Here is a 24,898-nt window from a genome sequence, read left to right on the forward strand (position 1 = left end):
TAATTTCCTTCAACAACATGTTATAATTTTTAGTGTAGAAATCTTTCACTTCTTTGGTTAAGTTTATTCCTCCATATTCTGTTCTTTTGTTGTTATTTTAGTTGGACTGTTTTCTTAAATTCCTTTTCAGATGCACATTGTGAATGCATAGAAATGTCACTGTTTTTGTATTTTGATTTTGGATGACCTCACTTTACTTAATTTGCTTATTAGTTCTAACTTTGAAATGCTATTTTAGAAGGGGCTATTATGGTAAGCTTTTTCAGTTTTAAGTTATTTCCAAGAGATAGTGAGAATGTCATGCATATGTATTACTTATTATATTATACATATTAATATTGATTATATATGTATTTCGTATATGTATAAACTATCTTGTACTTAATCTAAACCAAAAAAGTCCAAAATTTTTTTCAAAAGCTCTGAATTTTAACAGTTTGGACTTCGGAACCTAAATCAGACCAAATATACTTTTCAAAAATTTTAAAACCTCTTCACAGAAAATTTCGACTCCATTACTGAGACACTTGAGAGACCTCAGAATTCATTTCAATATGATTTCAATATTTTTGTTTTCTTTTCAATTAATACAGTCCAGTCACAGACTAAACTTCAGGTTTGGTCCAAGGGTACCATTCCTGAGGAAAACAGCAATGGATGAAAAGGACACTGCTCATGCTTAATGGAGCCTGTAGGATATTCTCTTGACAACTAATCATCCTTCTATTCAGTTCAAAATTTCAATCCAAAGAGTTTTTAAGAAACTATAAACAAAAGTCCTTCCTCTTTTAAATCTAGTAATTATTCTGAGTCTAATGAAGAATCATATTTTGACAAAATTTCATGGACTTATTCTATACAGATATATTAGAAGTAGATACTTAGGATAAGTCAATTCACTTAAAAACTATATAAATTGTTAAAATGCAAAAGAGGATTTAAGATTAGTTTGATTTGGTGCCAATATATGTCTCATATCACATGCATTATTTTAAATATAATATAAATTCCTTTCTTTTCTACAAAGAAGATGTTTCATATAAACCATGATTTGTAACTAAGCCAACATATATTCAAAAGATTTTTAAACTTTATTATGTAGAAAATAATCTTTTATGGAGGAAATATTACTAAATGGTGTTATAAGAATTCATTACACATAATTATAAACAACCTAAGAAGTAAGATCTTCATTTTAAGAAATCATTTACAAACTTATCAGAAATACTTAATGTTTTTTATTTTTTCCTCATTGACTTTTTTTCTGAACTCCTTAATTTTCACTTTCTCTTCAACTTTGTTAATATCATTACCAGGAAAAATATGTTTTAATGAAATGTGGAGAGTAAATAGTAAGCATATTGTAACTAATTGAATTAATATAGCAAAATTGTAGAAACAAAAAACAAATTTGCCTGAGGTTGCGATAAAACAGGTTTAACTACAAGGGAGCAATACAAAAACTTTATAGAGAACATGGAACTTGTGATGGTTCCGTAACTGAATGAATTGGTCAATACTTCTTACAGAAGTATACACACAGAAAAGCGTTAATTTTACCATATATAAATTATGCTTTGAAAATCAATGACAGAATTTAAAACATTATACCATTTAAGAAGATCATGGGTAAAAGTAGTCTAGCTGAGGGGAAGAAAAATAACTTTCCATAGCAAAATCTAAAAGAAAACATGACCTTCTTCTACATGTTGTCCTATTTTCCTCTTATTGAATAATGTCTGGCTAATTTATTAAGATCTTGAATGTATAATGAATATGTATACTCCATAAAATATTTTTCTTTTATGTCTTTGGGACCTGGAGGTTCTTTAACAGGGTTAGAGAAATCAATAAGGGGAAAATGTACGTGACTGTCAATAACATAAAAATAATTACTCGATAACTTAGAAAAATCATTGATGTTTACTAAAAAGTCTTTATTCTAAACATTGTAATCTTTTAGCATATTGAACACTTAGTAAAAAAAAAAGTACAGTCAATGGAAATCGTTAGTATAGAGAGTTATAATGGAAAGTATTTTAAAAGTAGAAAATTTAATTCATTGACTAACAACAACAAAAAATGCTTATTGGAGAAGTGGGTAACTATGATCCAAAGGATATGAGCTTTTAAAAGAAGCACTCAAATTCTAATTAATATTGTTCATCTTCATGGCACATTTCTGGCTTCTGTAATGTTTGAATATACACTCTATATACTCTAGACTCACTTAGCTTTGCTCAGTTAATATGCGAACAGGACCTTCCTTTCTTTTTTTTTTATTTAATTTTTTTTAAAGATTTTATTTATTTATTTGACAGACAGAGATGACAAATAGGCAGAGAGGCAGGCAGAGAAAGAGGGGGAAGCAGGTTCCCTGCCGAGCAGAGAGCCCGATGGGGGGGCTCGATCCCAGGACCCTGGGATCATGACCTGAGCCGAAGGCAGAGGCTTTAACCCACTGAGCCACCCAGGTGCCCCAGGACCTTCCTTTCGATGGCAGTAGGCATGCCCTTCCTCACCTTCTTCCCCTAAGGAAACTTTATTAAGCTTTCAGGACCCAGTTCAAATAGCATGTCTTCTATAAAACTTCACTTGCCATAAAATTACTGGTACTTTTTATATTGTATAGAAGTCATCTGTTAGCAAACAATACCTTTATTATTTTGTTATATATGCATTTTTCCCAGTAAATGGAAGCTACTAAAATTTTTTCCTTGAATTGAAATATTACTCAACTTTTTTCTGTTGAGTAATAATCTGTTATTGTTGAGTTTTAATCTTCCCACAACAACTCTTTTTAAACATTTCTACTGAAATTATTGTCAGAGAATTTACCTACAAAAGAATTATAATCAATATAGTAATTAAATAGCAATAGTACCCTGGGTAGAAGCCAGGGAGAACCTGATTTGTGCAGTTAATTCATCTTGAAACTGTTGTATATTTTTTCTTTTAACAAATGATCATTGAACACCTGCTAAATATAAGATGCTGTGGCAGGCCAAAAGACAGTGCAATATATAGAGAAATTAGAAACATATTTAACTCATAAGTATTTTATGACAAAATAAAAAATAGCTTATAACACAGATGAAGACAAACTGTTTTTGGGAAATCTAATGGAGAGAATACTCAGTCAAGAAAGAAGCATTTGTGCTAAATTTTATAAATGAACCTCAAAGGGTTGAAGATATCCACAGGAAAGGTCACTGGTGAGAACAAAATGAACTGTGCATGAAAGCAAAATGAAAATAGTAAAGATCCATAAGTGTATTCAGTATTATAATTTGGATAAGCAGAAATGGAGTAAAGGAATATCTTTAGTAGAAAATTAGGTGACAACAGGTTATGTAGTTTGGTCTTGGGTTATATAATCAGTGAAAGGCCATTATAAGAAAGGAAACATAATAAAATGAGGAAAAAGACCCACACAGTCTCTTTACTAAGTATAAGTAATGGAGAATATTGGATGGATAGGAGAAGAGTGCAAAAGTGGTTCTCCTTTCTTTCATTAGCCAAAAACAATAAATTCATAGGCACAAAAATGGAAGACAAAAATCAATATTTACTCTAATGTGAAATATTCAAGAAGATGGTGAACAGACTATCTTCTTCATTAACAATGGGGATATAGATTAGTGATGTATGAAAAATCTTGATAAAACCATTCAAATACCAATTTTCTAACTGTAGTCTTTTGTAACTGGAGTATGGAAATCAAAAAAGAAAATTAAAGAAACAATAGTAATAAAAATGATAATGCATTGCCACAAAAGAAAAACTTAATCCCATAGTTAAACAAATAACAAATGTTAAGTTGGAGGAAATGTCTCCATATTTGTGAAAACTTATAAAAATCAATGATTAATATTAAATAGTTTGTCGTTATAAGCATATCCATTGAAATTTAAAATTCACAATTCATTTTTAATGCCAGTTTTACTGTTTCAAAGCCATTCCATTTTAAAGCAATTATGAACAGTTGCTAAATAATCTTTATATGCCTCTGAGTTTTCTACTTTTCTTAACTGTGCAATGCTGTACCATTATTAAAATAAAAACATACTTACTCAAATGAGGATTAACAGGAGCTAGAAGAAAAGCAAAAAATAAAATTAGCATTGCTTGAATGTCTTTTATAAATAAAAGTCTAATCAGTGTCTCATAGTTCCTTATAAAAAATTAATGATTTTCCCCACTGCGACCATGAAGAATTATGTCTGCAATCCATTTTGTTCTAGAGGATTGAATAGAATCTACTTTGGAGCTCAGCATTAACAGTCTCAAAGTACCTAAAAGATCAATGCTAAATAGCATGTGGGATTTGTTCATTTTCCAAGGAACAGAGTTGCAGATCTTTTATATCTTAACCAATGCAAAAACCCCCCGAAATCAAAACCTAGACTGACAGTAGGCCAACCTATAATCTAGATGTTTTAACAATGAAAGCAATTATCCAACAGAGATTAAACTTTAGATTTTTTGGCTGTTATCTATTTCTGGTGAAAATAACATGGTGTATATGAAAATAAAGCACTCCTTGTATCATGTTATTACAAGCACCCTAAAACAAATAACTACACCAATGCTGCTTTGTTTGATTACACACACACACACACACACACACACACACACACACACACACACACACGGTTTTTAAATAACAAGCAATACAGTTGTGTTTTTCTGCCCTAGAAGACATATTTATCTCAAAAAACTGTGTTTACAAGTGACAATTGACTTCTACATGAAGAGGAATGAATACATTTTACTGAAACAACAACAAAAATATATCTAATCTAACAGACAAAATGGTATCTGTGTATAATGATTATTCATTCATCACTTTGAGAGAAAATTTCATTCTGGATGAAGTAAAGATCGTTACGGTTTCCCAGGATTATAATAGGCAGTTAATCTAACTTGTAGAAGTTTGTCTGCTCTGTTGTTAATTCCTAGTGCTTTCCATTAACAACTTTTGTTAAACTTGGACTTAACAAATGAAGTATGATAGTAAAAAAAATGCATACACCACACAAAGGATGTTCATAGTAATTGTTACATTAGTACATTGAATTAACTTTAACAAAGTGAGTTAGTTTCTCAAATATTTTTATTATTTTTACTATTTCTTATTTCTTTTTAAAAAGTATGCCTAAGAATGTAAAGATATTAAAGCTGAAACTACCATAATATCTATTTTCCAGATCTATTTTCATTTCACTCTGCTGCCTCAGAGTTTTAAGTAAAACTACTGAGCTTATAAATTTTTTTCTCTATTTCTCTTTGAGGAAAGTCATATAATTTCTAAACTTAGGAAAGCAACATGGATCCTCTACTATGAAAGGGTCAACCAGCCCTAGTTCTATTCAGAGTCTATCATTTCATAGATGTATAAATCTGCAGGACACTGAAAACTTTCAGGTCCTAATATCTTCTTTTTTTTTTTTTTAAAGGAATGTATATTCATTGTTTCTAATCCCCTTCATATTGAGTTGTCTACATTTTTATAACTTAGGAGCAGGAAGCATGAAACTTAGATAAGAGGACAAAATAATTAATATTTTATAAAACATATAAAACTAAAACTTTAGGAAAAAAATATATTGAGATGCTATCTAATTGTGTGCCCAATGGAATCATAGGGGTAATTACAGAATAACAATTGTTACTGTCATTAAATTTTATTCATTGCTATTAAATACTAATCTTTATATCATTAAAAAAAAGGTTTATTTTTAAGGAACCACATTCAAGAAAAGGTGTGCAGTGATTCTAATACTTTCACAAGTGAGTATTTTTAAAGGACCATATTCAAGAAAAAGATAGTTATTCTCATGCTTTTACATCCATGATCTGGTATCAGTATTCTAGTCTACACTGTATATCATATTTTTTAATGAAAATTGAATATATCTAGATGATGATAAGAGAGTAAAAATAAGTGATTTCATATGACAAACAACACTAGCGAATGTTATTAATTTCACTATGTTTTTTACTTTTGATAGTATTCAGTTTCCCTCTTACGTAGGAAAAACATGTTTAATGCTAAACTGAATGAAGAATTCTAAAGAGGTGCAAGATGGTGGAGGAGTAGGAGACCCTGTTTCAATGGGTCCCCTGAATTGAGCTAAACAACTACCAGAACACTGAACATCCATGAAATCAGCCTGAGATGTAAGATTATACACTTATGGATCTCTGCAGGGGCAGAAGATGTACTTTGCCTGTATCATGGTTGATATATTCAGCTATACATGCACTCAGCCACCTCTCACCAAAATGACTAGGAGGAGGAACACCCAACATAGGAAAAATTCAGAGACTGTGACCTCTGCCACAGAACTATTGGATATGGACATAAACAATATGTCAGAAATAGAATTCAGGGTAACAATTATCCAGGCAATGGCTAGGTTGGAGAAGACCATTAGGGCAACATAGAATCTCTAAGCATGGAAGTGAGAGCTGATCTGGCAGAACTTAAAAATGCTATTAGTGAGAGCCAATCTAATTTAAATATTCTAACAGCTAGGGTAAATGAGGCAGAAGATCTAATTAGTGATCTAGAAGACAAACTGATAGAAAAGAAGGATCAGTAGGAGGTTTGAAACAAACAGCTCAGAAGCCATGAACACAGAATTAGGGAAATAAATGATGCCACGAAGGGTTCTACTGTCAGAATTATTGGGATTCCTGAGGGGGTGGAGGGAGAGAAAAAGAACTAGAAGATATAGCTGAACAAATCTAGAGGAAAATCTCCCTAATTTGGGGAATGGACCAAATGTTCATGTTTTAGAGGCAGAGAGAACACCCCCCAAGATCAACAAGGGTAGAAAGATCTCCAGGCACATTATTGTGAAATTCAGGAGTCTTAAATTCAGAGATGTCTTAAGGGTAGCTAGGGGGAAGAGATTCCTTATGTACAGAGGGAGGACCATCAGAATAATGTCAGACCTGTCCACAGAAATATGGCAAGGCAGAATGGGCTGGCCAGATATATTCAGGGCACTAAATGAGAAGAACATGCAGCCAAGAATACTTTATCCAGCAAGGCTGACATTCAGAGTGGATGGAGAGATAAAGCGCTTCCAAGACTGGCAAGGTTTAAAAGATCACGTGACCACCAAGTCGGCACTACAAGAAATATTAAGGGGGGTTCTATAAAAGAAGAACCTAAGCGTGACATAGAACAGAAATTCACAGAGAGAATCTATAGAAACAAGGACTTCACAGGAAACATGAAGTCAATAAAAAATTATCTTTCAATAATCACTGTCAATGTGAACGACCTAAATGCTCTCATAAAATGGCAAAGGTTTGCAGACTATATAAAATGACAGGACCCGTCCATATGCTGTCTATAAGAGACAAATTTTGAACCTAAAGATACATCTAGAATGAAAGTGAAGGGATGAAGAACCATCTTTTATGGGCCTCAAAAGGGCCTCAAAAGAAAGCTGGTATAGGGATTCTCATATCAGATAACTTTGATTTTAAGCCAAAGACTGTAGTCAGAGATACAGAAGGACACTATATCATTCTTAAAGGGTCTATCCACCAAGAAGATCTAACAATTGTAAATATTTATGCTCCCAACATGGGAGCAGCCAACTGTGTAAGTCAACTGTTAAACAAAATAAAGAATCATATCGATAAGAATATACTAATTATAGGGGATCTTAACATGCCAGTCTCAGCAACAGACAGATCATCTAAGCAGAAAATCAACAAAGAAACAAGAGCTTTGAATGACACATAGGACCAGATGGACCTCATAGGTATATACAGAACATTCCAACCTAAAACAACAGAATAGTCATTCTTCTCGAGCACACATGGAACTTACTCCAGAATAGATCACATATGGGTCACAAATCAGGTCTCAACCAATACCAAAAGACTGGGATAATACCCTGCATATTCTCAGACCTCAAGGCTTTGAAACTGGAACTCAAACACAAGAAGAAGTTTGGAAGGAATTCAAACACTTGGAAGCTAAAGACCATCTTGCTCAAGAATGTTTGGATCAACCAGGAAATCAAAGAAGAACATAAACAATTCATGGAAACCAATGAGAATGAAGACACATTGGTTCAAAACCTATGGGATATGGCAAAGGCGGCCTAAGGGGAAAATACATAGCCATCCAAACCCCACTCAAAAAAACTGGAAAATCCTGAAAACACCAACTCTCTTTACACCTTAAAGAACTGGAAAATTAACAAATTAAGCCAACTCCATGCACAAGAAGGGAAATAATTAAAATTAGAGCAGAGATCAATGAGTTAGAAACCAGAGATACTGTAGAACACATCAATGAAACTAGAAGCTGGTTCTTTGAAAGAATTAATAAGATCAAAAAAACACTGGCAAAGCTAATCCAAAAGAAAAGAGAGAACCCAAATCAATAAAATTATGAATGAAAGGGGAGAGATCACAACTAACACCAAGGAAACAGAAACAATCATCGGAAATTTTTATCAACAGTTATATGCCAATAAGTTAAGCAATGTAGAAGAAACGGATGCATTTCTGGAAATCTATAAACTTCCAAGACTGAAAAAGGAAGAAATTGACAACCTGACTAGACCAATATCTAGTAACAAGATTGAAGCCATGATCAAAAACCTCCCAAAAAAACAAGAGTCCAGGACCTGATGGATTCCCTGGGAATTCTTCCAAACATTCAAAAAAGAATACCTATTCTCCTGAAGCTGTTTCAAAAAATAGAAACAAAAGGAAAACTTCCAGATTATTCCTATGAAGCCAGCATTACCTTGATCCCCAAACCAGGCAAAGACACCGTCAAAAAGGAGAATTTCACACAAATATCCCTGATGAACATTCTCAACAAGATCCTAGCTAAAAGGATTCAACAGTACATTAAAAAGATTATCCACCATGGTCAGGTGGGATTTATTCCCCAGATGCAAGGGTGGTTCAACATTTGCAAACCAATCAATGGGACAGAACAAATCAGTAAGAGAAGAGAGAAGAGCCACATGGTCATCTCAATTGATGCAGAAAAAGCATTTGACAAGATACAGCATCCATTCCTGATTAAAAAGTATAGGGATAGATGGAACATTCCTCAACTTCAAAAAATCCATCTGAAAAACCCACAGCAAATACCATCCTCAATGGGGATAAGCTGACAACCTTCCCTTTGAGATCAGGAACATGGCAAGGATGCCCACTCTTGCCTCTGTGTTCAACATAGTACTAGAAGTCCTAGCAACAGCAATCAGACAACAAAAAGAAATAAAAGGTATTCAAATTGGCAATGAAGAAGTCAAACTCTCTCTTTGCAGATGACACGATACTTTATATGGAAAACCCAAAGACTCCACCCCCCAAACTACTAGAACTCATTCAGCAATTCAGTAATGTGGCAGGATACAAATCAATGCACAGAAATCAGTTGCTTTCTTATACACTAAAAATGAAATTGTAGAAAGGGAAATTAGAGAATCAATTCCATTTACTATAGCACCAAGAACCATAATATAACTTGGAATAAACCTGACCAAGGATGAGAAGGATTTGTACTCGAGGAGCTACAGAACACTCATGAAAGAAATTGAAGAAGACACAAAAAGATGGAAAAACATTCCATGCTCATGGATCAGAAGAATAAACATTGTTAAAATGTCTATCCTGCCCAGAGCAATCTATACTTTCAATGCCATCCCGATCAAAATTTCCCCGACATTTTTCAAAGTGCTGGAATAAACAATCCCAAAATTTGTTTGGAACCAGAAAAGACCCTGAATCGCTAAGGAAATGTTGAAAAAGAAAAGCAAAGCTGGGGGCATCATATTGCCTGATTTCAAGCTTTACTACAAAGCTGATCAGTAGGACAGCATAGTACTGGCACAAAAACAGACACATAGACCAGTGGAACAGAGTAGAGAGCCCAGATATGGACCCTCAACTCTATGGTCAACTAATCTTCAACAAAGCAGGAAAAAATATACAGTGGAAAAAAGTCAGTCTCTTTAATAAATGGTGCTGGGAAAATTGGACAGCTATGTATAGAAGAATGAAACTTGATGATTCTCTTACACCATACACAAGATAAACTCAAAATAGTGAAAGACCTTAACGTGAGACAGGAACCCATCAAAATCCTAGAGGAGAACATAGGTAGTAACCTCTTCGACATTGGCCACAGCAACTACTTTCAAGACATGTCTTCAAAGGCAAAGGAAACAAAAGTGAAAATGAACTTTTGGGACTTCATCAAGATCAAAAGCTTCTGCACAGCAAAGAAAACAGTCAACAAAACAAAGAGGCAGCCCTTGGAATGGGAGAAGATATTCGCAAATGACACTACAGACAAAGGACTGTTACCCAAGATCTATAAAGAACTCCTCAAACTCAACACCCAAAAAACAGATAATCATTCAAAAAGTGGGCAGAGGACATGAACAGACACTTCTCCAAGGAAGACATATAAATGGCTAACAGAACCATGAAAAAATTTTCATCATCTTTAGCCATCAGGGAAATTCAAATCAAAAAACCACACTGAGATACAACCTTACACCAGTTAGAATGGCAAAGATTAACAAGACAGTAAACGACAAGTGTTGGAGAGGTTGTGGAGAAAGGGGAATCCTCTTACACTGTTGGTGGGAATGCAAGTTGGTGCAGCCACTTTGGAAAACAGTGTGAAAATTCCTTAAGAAATTAAAAATACAGCTACCCTATGACCCTGCAATTGCACTACTGGGTATTTACCCCAAAGATACAGATGTAGTGAAAAGAAGGGCCATATGTTCACAGCAGCAATGTCCACAATCACCAAACTGTGGAAAGAGCTGAGATACCCTTAAAACATTTTAGACAAATGGATAAAGAAGATGTGGTCCATATATACAATGGAATATTACTCAGCCATCAGAAAGGATGAATACCCAACTTTTGTATCAACATAGGTGGGACTGGAGGAGATTATGCCGAGTGAAATAAGTGAAGCAGAGAAAATCAATTATCATAGGGTTTCACTTACTTGTAGAACATAAGAAATAACATGGAGGACATTAGGAGAAGGAAAGGAAAAGTGAATTGAGGGAAATCGTAGAGGAAGTCAAACCATGAAAGACTATAGACTCTGAGAAACAAATTGAGGGTTTTGGAGGGGAGGAGGGTGGACAGTTGAGTGAGCCTGGTGGTGGGTATTAAGGAGGGTACTTATTGCATGGAGCACTGGGTGTGATACATAAACAATGAATTTTGGAACACTGAAAAAATATAAATAAATAAATAAATAAATAAATAAACAAATAACTGAATGGAGAACTCCAACCGCAGAAAACGACATTCTATTATTTTTAAAATCAAGCCCCAGTGATCAATGATAAAGAGAGTAATAATTCACTAAAGTAATGAAATAAATATGAAATATTTTGCTAATGATTCATTCAAACCTGAAAAATATACTGACACTTCTAGAGGTAGTCATGAATATCATAAATTTCAACTGAAATAATTCTCATAAATTTCAATTGATAAAATATTAATCTGTTTCCCTAACACACACACAAACATACTCACATACATTTATGTGTTTTTAACATTAGCAATCTAAAAGAAAAAATGACTAAAAAAAAAATAAACTAGAATGTACTTCAACAAGCTGCAATACATCTATACAATGGGATATTAAAGAATCAAAAGAAATGCACTATCAAGCCCCAGACATGGGAAAAACCTTAAAGGCATATTGTTAAGTTAAATAAGTTAGTTTGAAAAACCTATTTGCTCCATTATTTGTACTATACAACATTCAAAAAAAGCAAAACAACAGACAATTAAAAGATTAGTGGTTGTCAGGTTTGGAGAGGACATGGTTGGATGAGTAAGTAAGGGGATCTTTAGGGCAGTGAAACTATTCTGTATGACACTGTAATGGTGAATAAATAATATCAACTTATCACAATTCATATAACAGTACCACATAATAATAAACAATGTAAACTACCTGCTTTAATAACATTATGTCAGTATTCTTTATCTTCTAGTAGTTTAATAGTTTTATGTTTCACATGTAGATCTGTGATCCATTTTCAGTTATATGTCATGAAAAGTATAACGTTTGTATTTAGATTCAATATTTTGCATGGCATTTTTCTAAAGAAAGATGTTAATAATATAGGAAACTGTTGGGGGAAAGGAAATGCATAGAAGCTCTACTTCCTGCTTGGTTTTTTGTAAATCTAAAAATGCTTTAAAAATCAACTCTATCAATTAAAAAACAAGTTTTGATAACATTTGCTAACTTTTTTTTAAAAGATTTTATTTATTTTTTTGGCAGAGAGAGAGAGATCACAAGTAGGCAGAAAGGCAGGCAGAGAGAGAGGGGGAAACAGGCTCCCGACTGAGCAGAGAGCCCGATGTGGGGCTTGATCCCAGGACCCTAAGATCATGACCTGAGCTGAAGGCAGAGGCTTTAACCCACTGAGCCACCCAGGCGCTCCCATTTGCTAACTTCTTAATGATGTAAATTTTAAAGACATTAAGAATTTGAAAAAAATGCAGAATTATTGTATCACAGCATGGGATAAAGGATCAAGGGACATTGTTGACATTATCACATTGATTCAATGTTAACTAAAACATCATTCTATATTTCTATATTTATATCAAATATAATTTATGATGATTAAGTTTTCTGGGTTTGTTTGCTTGTTTGCTGGGTGTTTTGTCTTTTTGTCACTTGGCTGATGACCCAGAAAATCAATATTCCAAATGTTAGTTTTTTCTAACTTTAATAGATAACTGCAATGTACATATTCCAGACAGTTTAATATGCAAATAAATACTTTAAAATAAAAGACTACTTACCACTATATTTAATGACACGAATTGTTGAATCTCCTTCACCAAATTTGGTGAGAGGAGTTAGCCGGACTTCATAAGCCTCTGGTTTAATTAGCTCTGTCAAGTTATATGTAATTAGTTCTCCTTTTTGAATATTTCCATTTATTTTAATCTCCTGTTCCCACCAACGCTGCTGTCCAGCCTGAAATCAAAAGAATTATGTAGTAACATCCCCAATATTTTCTTCAAAGATACTTACTGTGTTCTAACAAAATGGGTGAAAAAGCATTCTGAAATTTTATTAAATAAGTACATTACATTATGTGGATATATTTTATTAAAGTTCAAATTTCTATAATAAGCAACAAATTCTGTAGATGTTTCCATGCAGATGTTTGCAGATAACTACCAAATTATCACAGAGTAGTTTGGCTGATTAAACAGATTTAATATGCTATTTTATTAGGAGTCAGAGGATAAAACAATAGTTTCGACTACAGTTGCAAACTGAAGATTTGAAGAGATATATGTTTTAACTACTTTTTTATTCTTTTTTAAAGTTTTTATTTAAATTCCAGTTAGTTAACATAAAATGTAGTATTAGTTTCGGGTGTACAATACAGTGATTCCGGACTTCCATACATCACCTGGTGCTCATCATGCCAAGTGCCCTCCTTAATCCCCATTGCCTATTTAACCCATGCTCCCACCAACCTCCCCATCTGTAACAGTTTGTTCTCCATAGTTAAGGGTCTGTTTCCTGGTTCGCCCCTCTCTTTAAGTCCTTGCTTGTTCATTTTGACTCTTAAATTCCACATATGAGTGAAATCATGTAGTATTTATCTTTCTCTGATTGACTTATTTCACTTAGTATAATACACTCTAGCTCCATCCCTCTCATTGCAAATGGCAAGATTTCATTCTTTTTTATGGCTGAATTAATATCCCACTGTATATATACCATATCTTCTTTATAGTCAACTGACCTTTGACAAATAAGCTAAGATAATACAGTGGCACAAAATAGTATTTTAGCAACCTGCAATGGAACACTGGGCATCCCCATGCAAAATATTGAATCTAAATTCAAATGTTATACTTTTCATGACATTTAGTTGGAAATGATCACAGACTACATATAAAACATAAAACTACAAACCTACCAGAAGATAACATAGGAGAAAAACTAGATGACTGTGGTTTGGCAATAACTTTGAAGATACAATACCAAAAGTACAATCCATGAAAGAAGTAGTTGATAAGCTGGACTTCTTTGAATTAAAAATTTCTAATGAAGATAGTATCAAGAGAATTGAAGGAAAAGCACAGACTGGGAGAATATATTTGTAAAAGATACATCCAAAATATATAAAGATCTCTCAAAATTCAACAATAAGAAAATAAATAACCCAATTAAAAAAATGGAACATGGATCATAACAGAAAAGATGCTCCATGTTATATGTTATCATAGAAATACAAATTAAAACAATGAGATGCCACCATACACCTATTAAAATAGTCAAAATCCAGAACACTGGCAACACCAAATGTTGGTGGGTTTGTGGAGCAAAAGTAACTTTCATTCATTGCTAATGGGAATGCAAAAATGGTATAGCCAATTTGGAGGATAGTTTGGGTTTTGTTTTGTTTTTATTCATAAAACTAAACACACCTGTACCATATAATCAAGCAATTGTGTCCCTTGGTATTTACTTAAAGGGGCTGAAAACTTAGGTTTGGCACAAAAATCTGCCCATGAATGGATGTCTATACTAGCTTTCTCATAATGGGCAAGACTTAGAAACTACAAAGTTGTCCTTTAGTAAATGAAGAGACAAATAAACAGTGCTACAACCAGACAATGGGATTTCACATATGCCAAAGAGAAATGAGTTGTTAAGACATAAAAAGACATAGAGCAAACTTAAATGCATATACTCATTGAAAGAAACCAATCTGAAAAGGTGGTATAATGTATGATTCCAACTGCATGACATTCTGAAGAAGGTAAAACTATGGAGATAATAAAAAGATAAGTGGCTGCCAGGAGTGGGGGTGGGGGGAGATAGCAGGGAAGAGATATAGAAGCTGAGCACAAACAATTCTGGGGACAGTGAAACTACTCCATATGATGATATCATGGTGGATATAGGTAATTATAAAACTACATAACATACAACATCAAGAATGAACACTAATGTAAATTATGGACTTTGCTTGATAATAATGGATCAGTGTAGGTTCAACAGTCGTAACAAATGTACCACTCTGTTGGAGGATGTTGTTACTGCTAGAGACTACGCAAGTGCTGGGGTTGGGTGTATATGGGAAATCATTGTACTTTCTGCTCAATACTACTATGAGCCTACAACTACTCTAAAAAAATGTATTCTTCAAAAAAATCTATTGGGCCACTTCGTATTTTCTTTTATTTGCATACATTTTCAGTTTTATTCATATAAGTAGTATAAGTATAGTTGCCTTATATTTTTATATCTGAAGTATCCTTGTTTTTGGCACCTTTATCTGTATTTTTTTAATTTTTAACATGTGTGTTGATTATGTGATTAAAAATACTATTACTGGGGGCTCTCGGTCACCTAGGGCACAGTTATATTCCTTTAGAGATATACTTTTGTTTCTGACATGTTCCTAAGCACATCAACAATATGGTTCACTTTTACTTTCATTTTAAACATTTGGTGTCACAGATTAAAGTGGAGATGATCCCTTGTTTTAGGCAGACCTTGGGTTTTGATTTCTGTTTGATCGCCACTACCAAACTATAAGACTCCAAGTTTGTCTGGGTTGGTGAGCAGCTGAAGGCAAAAAGCAATTTGGGTGGGATATTCCAATTAAAATACTTTGTGTTTCCATTTTGCCTTACATTTTTACCTGGTAATATATATACACATATATAGTATATAATTAAATGTGCATACATATTTTTCCTATATTTATATATTTGCTTGTTTTCTGAGGGTGAGTTAGTCTTAATTATATAGCCTAATCTCTTATAATTCTGGATATGTAAATCTCAAATATATGCAATTACCACAGGATTAAGAAATGACAAATAAAATTATAGAATAAAACAGAAAGCCCATATCCATATTTGTGGGGTTGTTCACATAGAAGAAAGAAAGATTTATCATCCAACTGGTTATGTAGATGGAAAAAACATAGAAAAAGTCTCAGAAAGGGGCACTTGGGTAGCTCAGTTGGTTAAGCATTTGCCCTCAGCTCAGGTCATGATCCCAGGGTCCTGGGATTGAGCCCCACATCAGGCTCCCTGCTCAGCTGGGAGTCTTCTTCTCCCTCTCCCTCTGCCCCTTTGCATGTACACACTCTCTCTCTCAAATGGATGAATACCATATTTTAAAAAAAAAAAAGAAAAAAGAAAAATCTCATGAAGATCAAATAAGACTTAAATTTAACAAAAAGCAAAAGTCAAACTACTCAGAAAAAATACAGAAGGATGTCATTATGACTTCAAGTAAGATACTGCTTTCTTAAACAGATTAGAAAAGCACAATTAGTAAAGGAAAAGATTGATAAAATAGTCAATCTTAAATTTGACATTAATACTAAATTTAAAATTTTGGTAGAAAAACTTCTTCTCATCAGTGCTCCACTAAATAGCAAAAATCAAGGCAGATGTTTGAGGAAGATATTTAGAACATGTACAGCTAACTAAATCATATTAATACTCTCCTAACTCAGTAAGAAAAATAATCCAAGAGAAAAATCAGACTAATAGGAATAGGTATTTCATAGATGCAGAAACCCCAATAACTAATTAAAGAAAAGGTGCAGTCTCACCATGTACCAAGATAATGGGAATTAAAATCACAATGCCATTTCCCATCATCAGATAAACAAAAACGTGTAAAATAACAATATTAAAGTTTGATGTAGATAGAGAACAATGAGAATTTTTATACATATCAAGAACAGGGAGGGTGAGAGAAGTGGGAGAATGGGTAAGGCTTGACTCCACTTAACAAGCTAAGGAGTTAGCTTACAACAGTGTTACAGAGAGTAGCAGAAGACTAGAGACAGCTAGGTCAAAGAAATGGACTCAGGACACAGTATACAGCAGAATCTTGACATTCACATTGGTTTCCCCTTGTCTCCTAAGTCCTGCATGGGGGACGCACAAGGGCCCACATGGATTTTGTACATGCCTTGCATTTGTATCACAGCTGAGGGATGCTGAGCTTAAAAAAAGCTTAGTATTGGGGGGCCTGGGTGGCTCAGAGGTTAAAGTCTCTGCCTTGGCTAAGGCAGTAACCTCGGGTCCTGGGATCGAGCTCTGCTTGGGCTCTCTGCTCCCTGGGGAGCCTGCTTCCCCTCTTCTCTCTGCCTGCCTCTCTGCCTACTTGTGATCTCTGTCTGTCAAATAAATAAATAAAATCTTTAAGAAAAAAAAAAAGTTTAGTATCTCTCTCTCTTTTTCCCCTTTTGCTCATTCGTTTTGTTTCTTAAATTCCACCTATGAGTGGTATGAGAGATAGAGGGTATTTATGATTCTCTGACTGACTTATTTAGCTCAGCATAATACTCTTCAGCTTCAAACCAAGAAACTGATTCCAAACTCTAGAGAACAAACTGCTGGTTACCAGAAAGGACAGGGGAGGAGTGTGGGGGGTGGCGGGGAGGGAGAGATGGGTTAACAAAGTGATAAGGATTAAGGAGGCACTTGTGATGAGCACTGGGGTTGTATGAAAGTATGGAACCACTATGTCTTATACCTGAAACTCTCATTCTACTGTGTGTTAACTAACTGGAATTTAAATAAAAACTTAAAAAAAGAAACCTTAGTATTTTATGACTGACAGTAACAAAACCTGCTCAGGCATCACCGAAGAGGGAAACATTTACTATACTGGATGTTAAACAGACTTTCCCTGCTCTAAAGGGAAACAATATCTCTGTTTTCTAAGGATGCCTGCACTACAAATGACCTTGGGAAGATAGGCTGGAATAAAAAGACAGGGCTTCTGTATACATGATATGCAAAAAAGCAAGACATCCGTGGGAAATTTTCTTCTAAAAATAGAGCCTTGATGAGTATGTAAACTGAAGAGCAATTTGGCAATAAAAACAATATTACAATGAGAAGAGATAAACTCCTGCATTTCTACACATGCAAACAGAAATATTCATGGCATAGAAAGTATAGAAAATGATCTAAACCTCAATAAGAGATAAAATAATAAAATGTAATAGAAAATAGAGCATGAACCTAAACTATATGTATCATCAGGGACGAATTTCACAAAAGTGATGTTGAACTAAACTTAATTTTGAAACAGGCATATTATAAAAATTAAATTCAAAGTATGTATTTTGAAGAGGGATGCATAGATATGCACTGGATATAAAGAAATGCAAAACTTAGTAAATACTAAGTTCAAAATACTGGTCAGGTGGGTTAAGAGAGCACCAAAAGAAGATGCAATTGTGAGGGGTAAACAAAGGACTTCACTCTATTTAGAGTTGATGCTTAATCCACTGAGCCACCCAGGTACCCCAGGCAATTCACTTTTTATTTTTACATTTTTTCCCAGAGGGAGAGAAGGATGTGTAGGGGTAGAGGGAGAGGGAAAGAGAGAATATTAAGCAGGTTCCATTCCCAGCGTGGAGCCCCCATGCTCCTGAACCAAAATCAAGAGTCAGACACTTAACTTACTGAGCCATCCACATTTCCCTACAAGACCATTGAGATGTGGATGGTCCTTGAGCTACATTTGGTGAGGTGCAGCTCGGTCTTGCTAGACCACCTCACTGATAGTAGTAGCTTCTTCTAACACCTCTATATTGATGACTGCCTAACTTGCATCTTTAAGTTAAAAACATAAATAAAAACAAAAACAAAAAAACCACTATATCTGGTAGTCTTTATATGTACCAAGCACTACATTAACTGTATTATACTTATTATATTTAATCCAGCACAACCCCTAGTAAGTAGGAACTAATACTAGCCTTGTTTTACAGATAAGGAAACTAAGGCAGAGAGAAGTTAGCATAACTCTTTTAAGGTGATGTAGCCGAAGAGTAACAACTGCAAAATTTGTTTACACACAAAATGACTCTTTCACTCATCACTTTTTCCTTGCTTCCCCAGAATTTATGCCTCCCTTACTTTTTTGTTAACCAGAGCCTTTATTTATTTAGTTATAATATACTTATAGTATTTTTTTTTTGCATATAGATTATAAGCCAGAAATAATTTCTTAATAATTTTTATACCTGCAGTGTCTGGTCATTAACTTGATAAAGATGTGATCAGATTAAACTCTAGCATGTCATGTATTTCTAACTGGCCTTCCAGGGGTGAAGCGGGAAATCCAACTTACTTAGCAATAACCACATACAATCACTGAATTTACATGCAAGGGTAAAAATGGACAAAAAACCTAATTGCTCAGAAAGCATTTTACTCAGGCTTAGTTGGTACTAGAGACTACAAAGTTCCTATTAGTTCTGGAGGCCAAGTATTCTATAAGTTAATAGAATGTAAGTGACAATTTCTTTCACTGCTTTTAGATTTTTTTTTTAAAGATTTTATTTATTTATTTGTCATAGAGAGAGAAGCGAGAGCGAGCACAGGCAGACAGAGTGGCAGGCAGAGGCAGAGGGACAAGCAGGCTCCCCGCCAAGCAAGGAGCCCGATGTGGGACTCGATCCCAGGACGCCGGGATCATGACCTGAGCCGAAGGCAGCTGCTTAACCAACTGAGCCACCCAGGCGTCCCTGCTTTTAGATTTTTAACTAAAGGCAAAGTACTATTATTTCAGAAGATAGATAAAAGCCGTGTAAACTCACAAAAATATATACAGAATGATTTGACATTTAACTATTATCTAAGAACAAGCAAGTTTAATCAAGGTGAACTTTTCTGGATGTTAATATAAGTTCAAAACAACCCAATATTTGTAGTGCATCCCCAGGGAGGATTGTAGGTATTCTGTTGTTATAATGAGATGCTCTCCTCAAGTAATTTTAGTTGGCAGATACAATGATGTTGTTACTTACTACAAACTCTAGAGTACATAACTTCATATGTGTATTAAAAAAGCAATAACTTTGGTTCCAAGTCTTTAATTTTAAAGCTGTAATGAAAGTATATTCTTCAGCAGTTGAAGAATAAGCAATTAAATATTTCATATTGTATCTCAGAGAGCTGTGCAAAACGTAAAAATGTGAAATTAAATGCAGTGTTTGCACATACACAAAAGAAAATGCAACAACAATCCACTGTGTGGAGGTAATACCACAAAACCCTCAAAGAATGTGGCACCCTAATCGTAAGTGTACCCCATACACATGTTCCTATGAAAGCAATGTGTTAAAAAAATTCTTATCAAGTTTTTTTTTTTTTAACTTTCCATTTAACTTTTCCTTTTCCTAGGGGATACATTCCTTTCAAATGATTTAGGGGATGGCCTCAAAACCTAGAAATCCCCTACAGTGAAGCATTTTATTAAACGCTGTGGTTTAATGTTTTTACCACAGAAGATAGCTAAAATGCTATTGTTGAAAAGGTTACAGAAGGAAAAAAAAATAAACACAATTTTTTTTTTAGTTTTAAAAGGAATAAAATTAGCTCCTTTAAGTAGAAATCTGCAATGAATTCTGAAATGTGGCTAATGAGGGGAAAGCTGCTGTCTCTTCCTTTTTGACATAAAGCTCTTTTAGCATGATAATGAACTCCAGTGAAAGATACTGTTTAAGTGAGAGCTTAAAGGAGAAAAGAGAGGACATCAACTGAATATAAGACAAATACATGTTTATGCCATTTATTTTGATGTAACCTGTAAAAAAGATATTGATAGGGATGCCTGGGTGACTCAGTCAGTTAAGTGGTTAAGTGTCTGCCTTCAGCTCAGGTTGTGATCTCAGCGTCCTAGGATTAAGCCAGGCATCAGGGCTCCCTGCTAGGCAGGGAGCCTGCTTCTCCCTCTGCCCCTACCCCCTCTTGTTCCTGTGCTCTCTCTCTCTCAAATAAATAAATTAAAAATCTTTTAAAGAAAAGAAAGATACTGATGTACCCATTTTATCGGAAACTTCCATTCGTGTTTACCAGCTACATTACTAGTAAAAATAACAGCTGATGTTAAAAACCCACGTATTACAGACATTAAATCATATACTCTTATGATCATTCCACAGAGTCTAAACTAGCTAAGATAATGTTTTGATGGGTTAAAATCCAGATGCCTTATAGCCTCAAATAAAGGTGACCTGGACTTTAAGATACACTATTATTTTAGTAATACCTTAGGGGTTAAAGGGTTAATACATACTGTGGCAGTAAATGTACCTTATTTCTTTTTTCTACTAAGAATAGTAGTATATATTTATCCTTTAATTACATGCATTTTCTTCCTTCATTAGTACAAATCTGAATCTTATTCTTTTCACACTCAGTATGAAATCTTCTGAATTAGAGGCACTTTTCAACACCCTTGAAATATTTGGTTTTTCAAACTTTGCTCAAGATATTAATGCCTTTGGAAGTGACAGTACATTCTTTTAGATACACAGATGTTTAATAGTTTTTGTCTGTCATTCGTCTTTGGAAGCTAGAGTGATTTTTCTTAACTGAATCATGTTTAGTGAAAGTTAGATAGCTTTGCCTGAAAGCTAGCCTGAAGCTTTCAGCTGACTGATTTGTAAGAAGTTCTTCAACAAACTGCATCAGCATCTGCTGACTGAAGATAATGGGTTGTCGTCTGAGGTATGTGGGAAACACCTACTGCTTTTCATTGCATTTCCATTGTTACAAATGGGATCGGTCAATGCCAAGTACATAGTTTTTGTCTCTCAGTGTATATCACGCTACAATATTAAAGGCTTTTTAGAAAGTGTGTAGGGATCCTGTTTATTATTTATTTTTTAGTGTCTCAGAGAATTTGTGTTTCAAGAGACTTGTAACACTCACCATCCCATAATTATTGTAACTTTGTAAATATTGTAAAAACCCCAGTATTAGACGCCTTTTTTTCTTATTATGTTATGTTAGAGATCCGTGTTTAAATCAGAACTCTAAGAACGCTAATAATGTAATTGTGGTAGTCATCAAATTGACAGAAATCTACACAGAGCAAGGTCTGTATCTGTATACACAATGTTGTCTGGTAAATAACTTCTTCTATTGCCTAAATGCTGGCAAGTTCATCTTAATAACTACCATATAAGGATTCCAAATATGCAACACTAGAAAAGTGGAGTAAGGAAACAGAATTGAGGAATTAGAGCAGTACTGTCTTTCAGCACAGATGGCCTTGTACTTCATTGTAATCTTATTTGGTAAAATGCGGTAACAGCCATAGTGACACTAAAATCTTCTGACTTGAAAATACATTCTCATAATTTAACATAAGTGATGCACATATTCATGTATATTTTAATTTCAGATTTATCCATAAATAAAATAACAGATGCTACTTAATAGTGATCTCAGTTAATAACTGGTTAAGAACATTTTAGGAAAGTGATTTAAGTAACTATTGTTTACCAATATGATGAATGTTCTAATTTTGAAGAGGATGGAGAAACATGAAAAATGTCTAACATAATGTGAAGTTAAAGTAGCAGAGTGCAAAATGTAAACAATATGATTGTGGTTGTACAAAATACATAAACCTACTGAAAGGTTATGCAAAATAAGAACAGCTGTTTTAGGCGGTGAGATGCTGCATGATTAAAAAAAAAACATTCCTGGGGCACCTGGGTGGCTAAGTGGTTGGGCAACTGCCTTTCACTCAGGTCATGATCCAAGTCTCCCATTCAACTCCCTGCTCTGTGGAAAACCTGCTTTTCCCTTTCCAACTCCCCCTGCTTGTTTTCCTTTTCTCACTCTGTGTGTGTGTGTGTGTGTGTGTGTGTCTCTCTGTCAAATAAATAAATAAATAAAGTTTAAAAAAAAGTTCCTTTGATATTATATTAACTGGTAATAGGACAACTAACCACTATACAATATCTGGGAAATCTGATTCCAAAGGATGGGATTCAGAATAATGTTACAGCATATAATTGAGGAGTATTAGAAAGCTACATTCACTAGCAATTAGAGCAAGTGCAGATTTCATAATTTGCTCTAGAAATTGAATACTATTTATATTTCTAAAATTGAATTTTGTTTACCTCATTCCAATGATGAAAAATTCTTTTTTTTTTTTTTTTGAAAAACTGATTCTTGATAATTCAAGTTAAACTCATATGTTTAAGATTTGCACTTGATAAACTCGGATTTCAAACTCAATCACTTAGAGTACTGAGTACTGCCTGGGGAGGTAATTAAACCCACTCCCTAGTTTAAGTGCTCCTGGCATGGTAGTAGAGAGGATGCCTACTGTTTAGATTATCCTGTCTCCTACTGATCTTCTCTCAGACTTAGTCAATTTTATTTGGTCTTTCTTGTCCTCTACTAGCATATTTTGCTTATATCTTTGAAACTGCCTTGGCCTCTGGGTCAATATTTCTATTCAGCCTGTGTCTTTGGCAAATCACAGGTTCTTTGGGTCTAAGCATTATCTCTGCCCTTCCTCAGAAGTTTGGTAAATCTTGACTGCTTCTCCAACACCACAATGAAGCAAAAGACTAGCCAGGCCCCGGGGACCTGAAAATCTGACTCAGTCTGGGCTATTGTGCTCCTCCAGGGCTCACCCTGCCAGGACCCAGAGCTTCCAGGCCATTTTTTGTGGGCTACACATTGGGAGGCAAGCATAGCCTTAACTACTCACGTGGGTTATAGGTGCCTTTCTCAGGAAACGTTTAGACTTACTCTATTGCTCTTCCCTTACTTTTATAAAATACTCCTTGTGCCTGGGGATTCTGTGTATTTGCACTGGAATTTCTTCCAGTGTTTTCATCCCTGACATAAAGGCTTTGGACTCAACACTTCTTTTTTTTTTTTTTAAAGATTTTATTTATTTATTTATTTATTTATTTTAATTTTTTTTAAAGATTTTATTTATTTATTTGACAGACAGAGATCACAAGTAGGCAGAGAGGCAGGCAGAGAGAGAAGGAAGCAGGCTCCCTGCGGAGCAGAGAGCCCGATGCGGGGCTCGAGCCCAGGACCCTGAGATCACGACCTGAGCCGAAGGCAGCGGCTTAACCCACTGAGCCACCCAGGAACCAACGTGGACTGAACACTTTTCTCTCTCAACCCACCTTTTGCCTACTTCACTACCACAACTTCCATCTGATTTAAAGCTTAGGCTCTCAAGGCTACTGTTTTTACTTTGATTCTTATCTATGATTTTATCTTAGATTTTAAAATCAATTCAAAGCTCATTAGCCATTTTTTAAATTTTGTGCTAGTGGGTTTGTCTTCACGTTCTTGGAAAGTATCTTCACATTAAGGGACCGTATCCTCAACATCTTCTCTTGTAACATTAAATAATAATGGAGCAATTGATTAAAAAAAGGATTACAATAATTTTAAAAATGCACTTGTTAATATTTCAAATTCCCAATTGTCCTTTAGCAATCAAAGTTTTTAACTTACATGATAAACTAATGTCAAGGAAGATTAGAAAGACATGGCATTTAGCTTTGAAAGTCTTGATTCCCTACAGGTTTTCTAATATATATTCCTTACCATAATAGTTTACCCAATTACAAAACAAAAAAAAGAACAAAATAACTCTCAGATAAAGAAAGCACTAAATGGGTCCACAGCTTCAGTGAAGTTTAGTCTTTTAGTTTGCTAAGTTCTTTTTTCATTGTCTACCTAATGAACCACTGCTCATGTAGGGACATAAACTGGAGATTTGGCAGTCTCTGGAAAATACCGCTGGTGTATAAATGAAAGACACTGTAAATATATTTCAAGGATGATTAAAAAAATGAGAACTAAACATAAGGCACATAGAAAAAAGTCTTCAGTGATAACCAAATGAAACATTCTTGCTCAATGACCATAGAAATGGAAGAAATAGAAGAAAAATCGAGCCAAAAACTTTCTAACTATATCAAGGGTTTTATGACTTAAAGTTAAAAATGTAGTTCCAGAAAAAATAAAACAACTATTAGACTAGAAC

The 24,898-nt window shown here is 34.4% G+C and overlaps 1 protein-coding gene across 1 annotated transcript in view; it reads right to left on the reverse strand.

The window, feature by feature from the left end:
• The window catches only part of MDGA2 (MAM domain containing glycosylphosphatidylinositol anchor 2), an 888,742-nt gene that overhangs the window by 44,780 nt on the left and 819,064 nt on the right, over positions 1 to 24,898 (reverse strand). Inside the window, exons 11-12 of the mRNA XM_047738228.1 lie at positions 12,859 to 13,036; positions 4,074 to 4,094 (exon numbers count right to left, since the gene is read on the reverse strand). Of these exons, the coding sequence (XP_047594184.1) occupies positions 4,074 to 4,094; positions 12,859 to 13,036 (199 nt within the window). The remainder of the gene's footprint in view (positions 1 to 4,073; positions 4,095 to 12,858; positions 13,037 to 24,898) is intronic.

The sequence above is a fragment of the Lutra lutra genome, chromosome 7, assembly GCF_902655055.1.
Source record: "Lutra lutra chromosome 7, mLutLut1.2, whole genome shotgun sequence".
In the NCBI taxonomy this organism is placed as follows: Eukaryota; Metazoa; Chordata; class Mammalia; order Carnivora; family Mustelidae; genus Lutra; species Lutra lutra.